Source organism: Aplysia californica, unplaced genomic scaffold (genome assembly GCF_000002075.1).
Source record: "Aplysia californica isolate F4 #8 unplaced genomic scaffold, AplCal3.0 scaffold00170, whole genome shotgun sequence".
Classification (NCBI taxonomy): Eukaryota; Metazoa; Mollusca; class Gastropoda; order Aplysiida; family Aplysiidae; genus Aplysia; species Aplysia californica.
In genome coordinates, this window is record NW_004797440.1 from 787,021 (window position 1) to 802,640 (window position 15,620).

The window sequence follows — 15,620 nt, forward strand, 5'->3', positions numbered from 1 at the left end:
AGAGAGAGAGAGAGAGAGAGAGAGAGAGAGAGAGAGAGAGAGAGAGAGAGAAATATGTCAAGTGCTTCCAACAGTTGAAGTTGAAAAATAATGAAAATCCTACCACGCGGGTCTGAAGTGAATAGCATCAAATTTCAACAATTATCCATCGAAATAGAAGGACAAAACCACTCAACATACCAAATCTACACTGGGTATTTTGCGGGAGTAAACTCTCATTTTCCCTCTGAAAGTCTTGCTTATGATGCTGCTGTTCATTTTCTTGGTTCCATTCATTGCTGAATGCATAGCATTAAGGAACCAAGAGAGAAAATCTATTGGGTCACCTGTAATAAAACAATAAACATTTCAAATCAAATCAGATCATACAGTCAAACCTGGCCAAGAGAAAACGGTCATTTTAGACAGGTGGTCCTCTTGAACAGTGTCATTACAATACAAGAAAAAACACGAGCAATTGATTTTTTATACAGGTAACTGTGTTGGAAAGGAGGTTGTTAGAGAAGGCTTGACAGTATGTTACAAAGCACCACACAGCGCCGAAAACTGGCCGAAATCATGCCTCTTAGTTTCCCAGGCCAGCGACATCTGGAAGTCATTAAATAATCGTCGGAACCGCTTCGTGCCAGGTTACGTGGAGGTCACTGGCCGCTCCCTTGTGCATTCGTTGCAGGGGGCAGGTCATGGCGTAATCGACACTTTTGACACTAATTATCGGCAGTATCCTCACTCTAACCACGAATTATTCCATACAAAAAGAAAAGAGCAAGATTCCCCCTCTCAGTCTGCGAAAACCCAATCTCAATGTGACGATATTTGTCAATGTTACAGGGTGTGCAAAATGTTCTGAGTTTCATCGAATTTAATCTGTGCATGCTGCACTTAATTCACTTTTAATTTCCAAAGTACCCTCTCAATCTCAACAAATTTTGGTACATGCACTGATGACATATTTGTGCTTTATGTGTACAATTTTCATCATTGTTGGAAGAACAGTTATTGCAACATTAAGTCGCTTACATCTGATTCTAATCCAGTGCCTTGCTATTTGGCCCATGAAACTGTGTATTCTGGATTCTATGCTGTTTTAAGTTCAACAGTTCTCTGTTAATTTCATAGATTGTTGTTTCCATGAAAGGTAGACATATTTGTGCTTAATGTGTATAAATTTCATCTTTGTTGATTGAGCTGTATTACGATATTAGATAGAATCCATTTGCCCGTGATTCATTTCTAACAGGATTACTGAAATCTCCGAATAGAACACACACATGAGAGACATTCCTCTTCCCTGAATGAACTTTGTCGCGTTTGCGAGTGTAGAACCTGACTAAAGTACAACAAAGGCTGAAAAGAAAGGCTAGGACGTGTGACTCACTGCAGTGATATTTTATGAATTTATGATATTGACATTAGAGAAGACACAGATGACAAATACTCGAAGTTTATTTGCCACAAATGCCACATGAGGATCTATGATACTAAGAAGAATACCACCCCATCCACCCTTAAAAAAGCGCGAGATCTGGTCAGAAACAGCCAACACATGAATTAAGGACAAAATTACACAACAAAACAAGAAATACAGGAAAAGATCCACTTTGCTAGGACATGCGCTGCCATGAATAACAAACAAGAAGAGAAGGGAACGTTTAGGACAGAGACAAGGCGGCTGCGGCACACCCTGTCTGAACTTGATCGCGTTGAGCTGTCCCCCCAATCTGGACCAGTGGCTTCAAACCTTGACACTATTCTCACTAAACACCACATTACGCCACAACTTACCACAGTCAATCATTCATTGGCAATCATTGCCACAAATACCTCAATCCAAAGATGTACAGACATCTCACTCAGTAAAAAAGAAACAGAGCAGACACAGATGTACACGTATCATCCAATCATTGTTGCCAAAGCACACACTATAGGTTTGATTTTCAACTCTCTCAACCAAGCATACAGTCAAATTCATGACATCTCACACAGGGCACCTATTCCGAAAACCTCTATCCCAGCAATTCAGACAGCAATAGACACATACATGAAGCTGTACAGAACACATTTTTCAAAAAAGATAATCCCCAAACAGCACATTTTAGAGCACACTGTATTCCATTTATAACACAACACGGCTTTGGCTTGGGCCTGCTGGGAGAACAAGGAACCGAAAGCTGTCACCAGTCTATTTCAAAAATTGAGAAGCGGGCTCAAGGCATCGTGGACAATACGGAAAAACTATGATATGTTATGAACGCACATTTGAACCAGACAGCACCTTCACTGCTCAATGAGGCTGCAGGCACAGAGAGAAGAACCACGGCGCCATAGATAACCGTATAGATCTACTGTACAAAATGTGTAAATAGATATGTGTCATTTGATGAGAGATACTCTAATGTGAATTTCATCACAAGCCCAACGAATTTGGCTGTTGAACGAAAATGAAAAAAAATGAGGATTACTAATCTTCCAACAATGATGTCCTTTGGTAAGTAAATACCCACACCAATTGTCTTTATTCTGAGCGAGTTTTAGTGTATTTCATCCTGCACTTTTGTTGTTACATAACTTTTGATTCAGTGTATATTACCTTAATTACCAGATATAAGACGGCTGTATTTGATCACATGCAGTTACAAAACTGTACTAGATATCTTCGTTGCGTTTTCACAAACAGTACATTGAAAGTAGAAACTCAAAGATGAAACACTATGTGTATATTGATAGCCCTGCTTTCATTCGTGAGCGTTAAAACAAAACAGTGTAATATAGGCGTGGTATGTAACCCCGCACATGGAGTGAGCACAGGTAGACTGACCGGCAGCTGACCCCAGTCACTCTGACCTAGCAGTGTACAGCCTGGTGAAACTAAACGACCGCTGATTCGGCGCTGTGACCAGCTTAAAACAGTAGAACAGGACAAGCATTGCAAAAACAACTGACAAATGATATCAAAATAGCTTACAGCATTTTAAGGTCAATGACATCTAATTGAAATTCCTAGAAGGGCTGTTCTGCCTATGCCAAGATGAAGTTGTTACTTATGAAACAAGTCCAAAGCCATTGATCCCAGGCTCCTGGATCTGATGCGGAGACTACTGTATTCCCTTCCATTATTGGAATATCTTTTAAAACATTTTTTAAAAAAGAATCCACATTGAAACTTTTACATCATGTGCACCATGTAACTTGTGAAGGTGAACTGGGGTACACTGAAGTCCCATCACACAATGTTACTGCACCCTTCAAGAATGATGAAACAGCTGTTACAAAGAGGCCAGCTACAGCACACTTCAACAGCTTGCACAACATAGACAGCATACCTTGCTCAGTAATTTGAAACTTTTTCTTGGAGCACAGAACCACAGCCTGCAACATTTCATGGGGGCTGACGTGAGCTTTAAAATTGCATGGATTCCACAACTTTCGAATCAGCTCCCCAAACCTTTGAACCAGAAGAAAAGCTTGGTCACCAGGAGGACGCTTAATCTTGTAGTAATTCTCTTCTCTCAGGAAATAGTTCCTCAATGGTGCAACATGACTCAAAGACTGGAAAAGAAGAACATTCATGTACTGCAACATTTTTATTTCTTTGAAACTCCACTCAATCTATTTCAAAATTTCAACTTACAAATCTTATAAACCATATGTGTCACGACGCAGTGGAAACAGGCCTTCCTCAAGCGTTGGGCATTTTGAGTTATTGGAATCATCTAAAAGCTTATTCATTTGCCTTGCTTTCAATGAAAAAAATTACCCATCTATCTTGAATAGAAGTTGAGATACTTGCGATTGAAGAAGGTGATTTCAGTGGAAAAATAAGCAAAGAAACGGCCACCAAAGTACAGTAACTTCAATAGCAAGAGAATCTTAGAGAACTGAAAAATTACATGTTTTGTGCCTTAATCAACGTTTTTCAGTAAAATTCCCATGTAATTGTGTTTTTATATGGACATAAAAGGTGTTGAACCAAAAAACAAAAATTCTATAAAAATTGCTTGTTTCTTGGATTTTATTATTTTGACGAGCCCCTGATTTCACAATACATTCATATTTTGAGCTTCATGTTCATTCTATTGCTTTATATGGCAGTCTGTAATAAAATTCTGGTGATCACAACAATTTACTAAACAACATTAATTAAATAACCACAGTAAAAGCCAAACTAACTTCACAATTTTCTAGAGGAGACCATTCATTTTTCACAACACAGTAACTAATCGGTATCCCTTGTGTACTTTTTACATTATAATTATGATGAGACTGTGTAAGACTTCCACCTGTCTTAGACAACCACTTTTCTCTTCGACAATGAGTGGCCGCCTTACACAATTTTGACTGTACTTATCATATTCTCCACAAACGTTTGTGTATACGTAAGTGAAAGTGAACAAGAAAGAAACTGAAATAATTGATAGAAAAGATGAACGGCCGAATACACACACATCTGGTTCAGAAGTCAAAATGTTACTTGACTTAGTTTTAGTTTTAGTAAGAGTTTTAAGGCACTTGCAACACAATAAGGTCATATATGTGCCGAAGATTAGAGGTATTACTAGAGAGTTACAAACACAAACTAGAAGGAGGGAAGATAAGGACGATAGAAATGTGATAGGAAAGAAGGAGCAAACCACACCAAAGCACCCACCAACCACCCACTGTTTCTTGACTTATATATATTACAAACACTTCACCAGTAGTTAACAACATGACTCTCATCCACAGACCACAATGATGAAAACGTATTGAAAACTTTATTTCTATAAATATTTTACTTTATAAAAATATAAAATATAATCATTTTTGGAACATTTGTGTCCCAACAAAGGTGTAGTAATGAAGTAATACTGAAAAAAAGTTTGACTTGAGTGTAATTAAAAACAAAATCAACTGCATACTACAAGTTTCTTGAGTTCAATTTTTAAAAAGAAGAGTTCAATGCAATGGGGGGGGGGGGGGGGGGGGGGGGGGGGGGAAAGGTCACAAACTGCACAGCAATGATTGATGTCTCCTTTCACTTCGCGTGTTTTGTCTTGCCAAGCTGACTTGCAGGTCTTAAATCTTATTTGTGACAATTGCCACCTTAATCAAAGCCACTCATAATTCCTGCTCTCGTACTCTAGGATCACGATCTAAAGGTATCTTTCTTTTTCTGTTTATATTGTATGTTTAATCTTAAATCTTATTTGTGACAATTGCCACCTTAATCAAAGCCACTCATAATTCCTGCTCTCGTACTCTAGGATCACGATCTAAAGGTATCTTTCTTTTTCTGTTTATATTGTATGTTTAATCTTAAATCTTATTTGTGACAATTGCCACCGTATTCAAAGCCACTCATAATTCCTGCTCTCGTACTCTAGGATCACGATCTAAAGGTATCTTTCTTTTTCTGTTTAAATTGTATGTTTAACTCTAGTACTAGACCTAGATCTAGCACAACCCGTTGGTTCCCCGTAGGCAATTGCCAGTACTCATACTTGGTCCTGGGGTTTCAAATTCTAAATGTTTATTCTCAGTTAATTCATTACTATGAACTCTGAATTTACATCAGAAAAGCAGTCTTCGATATCCTTGCATAAATTAAACGCTATAATTGTCCAAATATCTCAAAATAAGAGTATAACGAACGCAGACCTATTGACTGCAGCGTCAGAAGGAAATTATGGGTTGGTAGAGGTGTGTTACAAAAAAAAAATAATGAAATTTTGATCAACAGAAAGTAATTGATTCTTGCTGTGGCATTTCTCACAACTTACCCAAAGAATTGAAAGCGTTTTTGCGCTTTTAGAATTGGTCCCACAAGGGGAGCAGGATTGGACACAGGTGCTCACCCGAGCCTCCCACAACAGGTGTGGGTAAAGATTAAAGTGAGTCAAAATTCATTTAATTAATATCAACTAGGACCACTCTTTTACCTGCAGCACTACATTGCAATAGTCATTTGCCTTGATGTTATTGAGTCCAACGATTCCTGTGAAAGAAAAGGGGGGGAAAAAACAAGAAGGCTTATCACAATAAACGCACATTTATGATATGATATAATATGTAGATTACAATGAGTAACTCATAATGAGCAACTTACTTTTATATGATATATATTGTGTGGTTGAGGAAAGAAAAAAATTACTATCGTCCACAAGTTTTAAGTTTTTTAGTTTTAATAAGGTTTTACTACTTTTACAGCACTCGCAACTGCATGAGGTCATATCGTCGACTGAATCACGTAGTATCGTAAACGACAAAAATGGTGTTTTGAGCTACGATGGTTTAAAGCTTTGTGCAATTTTTCAAATCTTGTTGCGAATGAACAGAACATAATATCTTATTGATTTTTGGTTTGTTTGTAGACTTTATGCCATATTTTCCGTCACTGCTTCAGAAAATCAATTTAAATGCTTACTTAGAGAAAAAATGACAATTTTTGTCACTTACATCAGTATGTGAATGCAGAGTATATAGCGGTACAGTCCCTCACGCTACACAATATGGTGCTTACGATAGTTCTTAAAAAACAATAAAATTACAGTTACGTTATTATATTTTGAAAGAAAAAAAAGCTTGGTGAGGCATTTTACAGGTATTTACAGGTGCTTGAGTTTCACAAATGGATGAATCAGTAATACAAACAGCTTTGCAACTTTGAAAATACATTGAATCGGCAAAACACCAACATAGACCGGGAGAAAGTTTATGATTTAAGCGCGTCACTTTGTAAGTTTGCGAGGGGGGGTGTGAGGAGAGAGAGAGAGAGAGAGAGAGAGAGACAGAGAGAGAGAGAGAGAGAGAGAGAGAGAGAGAGAGAGAGAGAGAGAGAGAGAGAGAAAGTTTACGTGCAATGGTCATGAAAATCTATAATTCAACGCAGCAATCACGTAGATTAATAGTGCAATTCCTGCTACTTACGTTAGTACGTGACTTAACAACGTGAGCATACAAGTTTACAAATGATGGAAGAGACGGTCCACGTACTACTGTATTGTCCCTTGCGTTAGTAGGCGATTCTGAACTATATTCAAGAGGAAGCATACAATATCTCACAAACCACGTGTATCTCGGTGACTATTAAAGGCATCGAATTCAGATTTTAACAGAATTTAGAATGTAAAAATTCTAATGGGGTCATATAATAGACCCGATTTCAGGGGATATATCAGTTACGATAGTACGTGATTCTGCCAACGATATGAGCGCCAAAGGGTGGATGTCAACGGAGAAGTCAAATTGGGGAATCAGGCTTTCTCTGCTCACCTCTCTAACCTCAACAGCACAAAGTCTGCTTCGACTATCAAGGCACTCCGGAAAGAGCAGTTCACAAGAGAGTGACAAACATACAAAAGAAGTAGAGGAGAAATGACGATAGTAAGGATGAGGAAAGAAAAAGTAGCAGTTCCCCCATGTTTTTCCTGCACAGTATGAGCATGACATTGATAAATCAGCACTTTTACAGTTCTACTGCGCATAAGAACATGTTAATATCCCCCCTTGGGAGTCTTTAAGTTAATCACTTGGGTAGTGCACTTAGGTGCATATGAGCGCAAGTATTTTCAGTAACCAAGACAAGTATGCTTGTATACGAAATATGCCCTGTTTTCAGTTAATGTTCCTCCACCCTACTGATACTCTCATATCAGAACCAACACACAAAACAAAATATCCAATTTTTAAAAAAAGAAATTCTCGAGAAAAGACTCATTTTTTAAAGCAGGAGTTGGAGCTGAAGAAAATTACATTGATGTAACCATGATTACACAGTGATAACAATGACCTGGCAACTGATTTTTAAAAAAAAAAGAATGTATGATTCATAAATGGCATCTTCTGTGAGGCAAAATAATTCATTAAAAACTGCAACTTTTTGAGTGAGGAAATAATACTCACCAGGCAAATATGTTGTTCCATCATAAGCACGAGAGAGTTTGGGATTTCTGTCCAATTTTCGAATCATGATGTCACTAAATGTAGGATTCAGAACATACTGAAACAGACAAACCCAAGTTGTATTTTGTTGCCAATATTACGCCTTTACACTACAATTTTTCATTTCAGCTGTTACACAGGGTTTGTGAAAAAAAATTATATGAACAAAACACTTGAAAGTAATCATTACTTGAGTTACAAAATTCCATTTAAAATACTGTTGACGTAGAATCTAGATAAACTCCCAGAATATGTATTTCTGTCACCTCACAACATTACAAATAAATCACGGCTGTTCAGTTCTACTATCCTTGCAGAGCACTCAGTTTAACCTATCGGCTGTCATCCCAGGGTCATAAATCCTACCTGACAGTCGGGCTGTGCATCGCTTCCTGTTCGATAGTACTGTTAGCCAATTTCGGGTAGAAGTATGTAATTTTCTCATGATTTCAACCCCTGTAAATATCCTCTCTATCTATCACTATGGGTGTGTGACATATCAAAAGAAAGCCCAGACTCTCCTCAATAACCCGCATCCTTTAGTTTATTTCTAGGTCTGAGCATGTACATTCACTACCTCTGTACTTAACCCTACCTAGTGGCACACGTATTTCTCGAATTGCTACAAAGGTCAGGATTTTATTCCTTTCTTGAAACGCAGATTGTTATCCTTTTTTATCTGCCGTATCATGTGTCAGTAAGGAGGTTACTTGTGAAAAAATTGTTTAGATTCAACAGAAAACTTTGGCAGGACGGCGAGTTTTGTTACTTCACCCTGTGATATTTTCCCCTACAAGTTCCCCATTTCTGAATGAATCAAACCAAAAGTAAGTGTTTCAGGGTGGCCAGGGAAATCTTCCTCCTAAAAATCCTACCACACCAAAAAAAATCCTACCACTATACTTTTAGTCAAGTTGTACCTTGCCATTGTCAGTGTCACGGCTCTCGTCAAAGAGAATCACATAGAAGGGGCTATTTCGTACACATCTTAGGATAGTGGACTTGATCACCACTGCGATTCCAAATGTTCCAAGGTAGCCAAGTTTTGTGCGACAACACTGAAAACGCAGCCATTTTAGAGTCTGAAAACATCTCATGAATGAGAAAACTCTTGTCCACAACTGCTCTAGTTGATTACTATTATATTACTGTTGGTGCTCCTTTCAGTATCTCTCACAACACTTGTTCTGTTCTTGGCAAACCTAAGAATAGATTTGGCACCACACTGGCTGGTTCGGGCTTTCATGTGTTTTTGAGGTACCATGTGAGAGTTCAAAGCCTTTGCACCTGAATGACGGATAACAAACACCTGGGAACAAATCTTACATCTAAACTTGCTTTTATCATTTGGATACTCCATCAATCATTCTGAATACTTAGGGTTGGATTACCACTCAGTGTTAATGAAGTAGCACTTTCCCATGATACTGGATCTAGTCTAGATCTCTCTCTAATTATAGTCTACACATATAGTCACAAAAATGGAAAGAAAAAAAAGTAGAGGATTGATGGCACTTGGCATACTGAAACCCCTAGCCTGGGTTTCAGTATGCCAAGTGCCATCAATCCTCTACTCTTCAAAGACTATCTTGCTGAGTTGCTGAGTTTTTCCATGGTCATGGACAAAGAATATAGATGCTGTCACTTTCATGAACCAACTTAGTAAGCTATATATTATATCCCTCTCTCTATACTTAGTTCAATAACACGGCTTACAAGGTATGACGGATCCCAATTTCACACAAGGCCTGCACGAACACGCGCTATGTAGAAAGCTCTCGTTGCAATCAAAATTCTAAAAGCTAATGCTAAAATTTGCTAGCAAGCTCATGTTTTATCCCCTGGGGTTGACTTTGACACCCCCCCCCCCCCCCCACGGAGTGTATCTTAACAGAAAAATCAATAATGCTGCCATTCCAAAGTCCTATACTTCGCAGGACTCAGACTTAGAATGAACTTTGGCGACCCCAACATTCATGGTACTCACTCGACGTATTATCACGCATGACATACAAACGCACAGGTTCAATGACCGGTCACGACGGCGAGCCCAACAAGCCGCTTGTATAACTTTCTTTTCTTTTTACACAAGTGACAAATATTGATTTATTTTCATGGCGACACAGCCTTTGTAATGCACAAACTGCATGTTACAATGTTGTGTTATCAGACTATTACCGGCAAATTTCAGGGTGGTAGAGAAAGCGAAAGTAGATCTAGATTTTCTCAATCGAGCCTCAGTATCACTCATACACTTCGGCTTGCCGCCATAGCCACCTGGTCACGTGAAATATACTCTCAGACCGGTAAAAGCCGAGTGATCGCAACCGACAAAAAGAACTTAGGGACATTATCGGATTTGATTTTCAAATATTCGAGAACTTTTATGTATCTTCCCGGGTCTTTCCCGAGGCAACATACAGATTTCCTCAAATTTCCTTTTATTGCAGACGTTAATCCAACCATTTCAGTCGTTAAAAAAAATTTTACGACAAAAATCCAAGTTATCCGACCTAAACATAAGTTTCCGATCAATTTCCAACTTTCCTGGCCACCCTGTGTTTCTGAAAGCTCATCATGTCACTGTTGTATACCATGGATTATTTTAAAGATCTAGTGTACACTTTAAAATATCATAAATTTAAAAAGAAGACCCACATAAAATTTTTCCCAATAGATGCCCTTAGATGAGCCCATGTTTTAAAGAGTGCCCTGTTATCAATAAAAAGTTATTTGCTGTACAGTCCAAGAATGCCTCTATCTGTTGATAATAATTTCACATTGATTTGTTTATGGGAAAAGCCACACGTTGAAGCAATTTAACTGTATAAAAATTGTTAAGTCACAACAGTTCACTCGTAGAGCAAAGGTCAAAGTGACCTCCATGACCACCCGGGCTTAACATGATTGACCGGGTCAGTTCCTCAAATAACTAAGTGCTCCGCTCGGGAACAGCCGTGAAATAATATTACTAATTCAGAAAATACTTTTTTTTCCACATGAAAAATAGAACTCTTACAATTATGTCATCCAGTGAGGAGTCAATGATCTGATAGTTGTCTGGGAGGCAGTAAAACTTTTGTGTCTGTAGATTGAGAAAAACGTGGTGTCCTTCAAACACGCTGTGAGTGTAGGCATGAGTATTGTTTCCACGACCTGAAAAGATACAAATATAACTAAATAAAGAACTTGAAATGCAAATTTATAGAACATCACTTATAATCATTCAATATTTTTAATTTAACAATATGTATAGACTCAGCTTATCAAAAGTCTGGAAGGCAAGCAACATCTCACTGCACACCAAGATTCGACTCTTTAATTCCAACGCCAAGTCTGTGCTCCTCTACGGCTGCGAAACTTGGAAGACAAAAAAGATTGTACTGAATAAAGTCCAGACTTTCATCAGCAGATGTATGAGGAGTATTCTAAGTATTAAGTGGCAGGATAGAATAAGAAATGAAGAGCTGTGGGAAAGGACAGGACAAAAGTGTATAGAAGTAGAAATAGGATTACGAAAGTGGAGATGGATGGGACACACCTTAAGAAAGCCCAGCGGAAACATCACAAGACAGTCACTGCAGTGGAACCCACAAGGAGCACGAGGCAGGGGTAAGCCACAGGAAACATGGAGGAGATGCAAAGAAAGGGACATGAGAGAAATGAAGCTCACTTGGAACAAGCTTGGAAGGATAGCCCAGGACAGAGATAAATGGAATATGCTTGTATGTGGCCTATACCCTGCCAGGGGTGAATGGCATTGATGATGATAGACTCAGCTAGAAATATGATATCACTACATCAATTACCAGGCACTAAAGAATAGAATGAGTTTCAAGGGATAAAGTTCAAAGGGAGTGAGAATTCTAGTAAAGCTTCAAAAAACGTGCGGAAGTAGAACCTTCAAGTAAAACACTGATGGTTAACGCACCTCACAGTTTTTGGGTTTTGACCAGAGAATCCAAACAAATTTTTAGAAGGTCCATTTCAATAAGCTTCATAAATCTATTTAACGGCTATTAGTGTACTTTGACTTGAAACTATATAATTAATGTCAAAATTGTCCAAGACAGCCACCCATTGTCGAGAAAAAAAGTCTTGGATAGAAACATTATAATGATTTTAAAAAACCAAGAAGGAAATGGGAAGTGACCGTTTGTACAGGTCATTGTCTTGGACAAGTGGCGGTTAGAGCAGGATGGATAGTATATGTGCAATGTGTCTCATTCACACATGCTGATTTACTTACTGCCTAAATAAATACACACTAGTTTCCGCCCCTTGCAGCTCTGTGAGGTTGTGCAAGAGGCAAAATATTTGGGAATGAGACACAAACAAAACATAATGTGAAAAGCATTTTCACTGCAGTAATTGAACATCTTTACACATTTTGAATATTGACAATGTATCCTGCAATGCAAGCTTAACAAGAACCATACACTGGTAAATGAGCCTTTACCTTGGAAGTATTTTCCACAAACCAAACAGGCATACACATTGATGTGCGAGAGGGATACTGAGCACAATTTCTCAAAGTCAAAATCCAAAACAGATCTGTTGAGCAAAGGAGATGGGCGAAAGGAAAAATTAGCAAAGGCAGGAATCCACAGAAATATATCTAAGTATTCTAAACAATATGTATCTAGAAGATATGGTACAAGGGCTATTTGAAAAGTAAGGCAAAAATAGTCATATATATGTCTAAAACAATCATCACATCAGGTGTCAGATCTAAAACAGACTTTAGCAATCACGGTATGCCACACATTTCTCAGCTTATATGCTGTCAAAAACAGTAATACTGTTTTTACAATCTACAAAAAGTGCACTGACAGCAATGAACTCTACTCGTTACTTGAGTACTACTTGTAACACAAGATATAATATGATTGTGTCATGACGTGGTGGAATCAGGTGCTGGTCAATTTTAAGGCATATGGAGTTATTGGTATCACCTTGCTTGCGATGAAAAAAATGTCCATTGGTGAGGCAGCGTGGTGGAATCAGGCTCTCGTCAATTTTTGGGCATGTAGAGTTATTGGTATCATCTTAAAGCTTGTTCAGTTGTCTTTATTTGAATGAAAAAAATATCCATTTATCTTGAATACAAGTCGAGATATTTGCAAATGAAAGAGGTGGGGGTCACCTACTTTCAGAGGTAAAATTAGTGAGAAAATGGCTGCCAAAGATTAGTTATTTCCTTAGCTTAAGAGTCCGTGGTACCTGAAAATTTACTTTTTTGTGCCTTTAATCTACCTTTTTCAGAAAAATCCACACAAAAATGAGTTCTTTAATGGGCATGAAAGGTTAGAGCCAAAAAACAAAAATTTGATGAAAATTCACAAACCTGTGGAACAATGCAAGTTTCTTCACTTTTATAATTTTGACGAGAGCCTGATTCCACCACGCTGCCTCACATTTATCTTGGATGTAAGTCCAGATATTGACAATTGAAGGAAGTGGGGGTCGCATGACTTCAGAGGTAAAATTAGCGAGAAAATGGCCGCCAAAGTTGAGTTATTTCCTTAACTTGAGAGATAGCGGAAACTGAAAATTTACATCTTTTATGCCTTTAATCAACGTTTTTCAGTACAACCAACACAGAAATTAGTTTTTTAATGGGCATGAAAGGAGTTGAGCCAAAAAACAAAAACTCAATTAAAATTCTCAAACCTGCGGAAAAATGCCAGTTTCTTGACTTTCATTATTTTGACGAGCACCTGATTTCACCAGCTGCCTCACATATGCATTTTTACAGATGTGACCATTTTTTCCTCTAAGTAGGACTCCTTGCCTTCAGGCGGCCACATTCCGATTTCGAAGGTATTCTAAATGTTTTTATACTGACTAATGTACTGATCGGGTTATGGCCAAAGCCTACTCTTATCAATTTTATTTTAGAACCATCAAGGGATCTTTAACGTGAGCAACTTACACAGAGATTTTTTCACCCTTATCCGAGAAGGGTTCATATTAGATCTTACTTACCCTAAGATCAGGAGTGAAAGACAGCAGTAGGAGGGAGCCAGAAGTTGTGGCAGAAAGTTCTGAATGAGTCGGGAGTAAAGGAGAGAAGAGATCAGGGGAGGGGGAGGGGAAGGAGAGATGAAAAGAGAATTACAGAAAATGACTAGAGAACATGGAAGGAGAAGAAAGGAGACAATTTTAGAGAAGAACATTTTACCGTTGCTGTCAAGTTTCGAACTCAGGATTTATTGAATGAAAAGCGAACATTGTACCTCCAAAGACCATAAGTGCCCCTAAAAAATCGGCTAAAAGACCATAGTACAAAGAATCATGTGACTTTAATCTGAAAAATGAAAACATGCCAATGAAATGAGCAGCAAACTCGGTTGGTTTCATTTGTCTTTTTTACATATGGGTGCCTTTACATCAACACAATTTAGATTGTTATGGAGGTAGCCGCCCGCTGCTCGCAAGCCTTCGAATAATCGAGCAGACTCCAGCTCTATCGAATAGTGCAAAAATCATGAACGTCGAATAGCAAAGTCAAATGGGCACAGCTCTACTGTGCAGTCAAAATTTCCTGAGACGGCCACCAATTGTTAAGGAGAAAAGTGGCCGTCTTAGGCAGGACTGATCAAAACACAATCATTCTCTTGAAGTCCTAATTGGAGGTGGTTGCAGGATAAGGACTTCCATATTGCCCATTGAAATGTTTTTCTTCTTATAGAAAATCATTGAGTTAAATATAGAAATACTCTTTATTTGATGGTTACGAGACAGAGTAATTAGAGGAGCCAACAAGAGAAATAAAATATCCTCTCGAGACCTCTGAGAATATCCTTTATATTCACTCGTCACACCATAGCTCAAGCAAGGGCAGTTGACTCTAGAAGCACAGCGAATGTTTGTTTTTTTAGTTAGCTGTCGCAATAAGCTTCCCTTCCCCTAGGCTATTCGAAATTCGAAGTGCTATGAAAGGTGACGTCATATCATCACACTGCACTGCTGCGCCACGACAACAACACATGTGCGCTCAGAAACTGGCACTGCAAAAATGATGGACTTATCCTATAGAAGAAAAACAATTCGAAGGCCCTCGAATGGCAGAGGTTAGGTCTGGGCTAATCGTATATAAGTAAAAACAATTCGACAGTGCTTCGAATAGCAGAACTTAGAGCTGGGCTTATCATGTCTTAGTAAAAAACATTCGACGGCGACGTGAATAGTTCAGGAATGTTGAATAGCGGAAGTTAGGTCTAGGCCTATCATATACAAGAAAAAAACATTACACATAGGTATTCGAATAGCATCAACAGTTAGCTCACGCTTCGAAGCTTCCATGAATTTTGTTTCCTCAAAATCGCACAGCACTACTGCACAGTCAAACCTGCCCAAGATTACCACCCATTGTGGTGGAGGCAAGTGATCATCTTGGACAGATGGTCCTATTTGACAGTGTCATTACAGTATAACAACAACGCAAGGAGGAAAGTGGTCATTTGTACAGGTGATTGTCTTTAGCAAGTGGTTGTTACAGCAAATGTCAATCTTGAAGATGAGCCACGTGCGGGACACTGCCAAACATGAAAGTCAGAAGCCAATATTCAGCTTCTTGATGTGCTCATTCGTGAAGATATACAGCTGAAAGTGAACAAGTTTGTTATGGTTCTTCACCTTCTCAAATTTCATTCTTGACATTTTATAGGAACAGCTGATCCACCTTTAAGAAAACT

At 38.4% G+C, this 15,620-nt stretch overlaps 1 protein-coding gene across 2 annotated transcripts in view; it reads right to left on the bottom strand.

Annotated features, from left to right (window-relative positions):
* Positions 1 to 15,620, bottom strand: part of LOC101864617 (U4/U6.U5 tri-snRNP-associated protein 2) — a 58,687-nt gene that overhangs the window by 24,700 nt on the left and 18,367 nt on the right. For both annotated transcript variants that reach the window (XM_013082353.2, XM_005098033.3), the window contains exons 3-8: positions 12,380 to 12,474; positions 10,940 to 11,076; positions 7,882 to 7,978; positions 5,919 to 5,974; positions 3,324 to 3,549; positions 181 to 326 (exon numbers count right to left, since the gene is read on the bottom strand). In XM_013082353.2, coding sequence (XP_012937807.1) covers positions 181 to 326; positions 3,324 to 3,549; positions 5,919 to 5,974; positions 7,882 to 7,978; positions 10,940 to 11,076; positions 12,380 to 12,474 — 757 coding nt within the window. The remainder of the gene's footprint in view (positions 1 to 180; positions 327 to 3,323; positions 3,550 to 5,918; positions 5,975 to 7,881; positions 7,979 to 10,939; positions 11,077 to 12,379; positions 12,475 to 15,620) is intronic.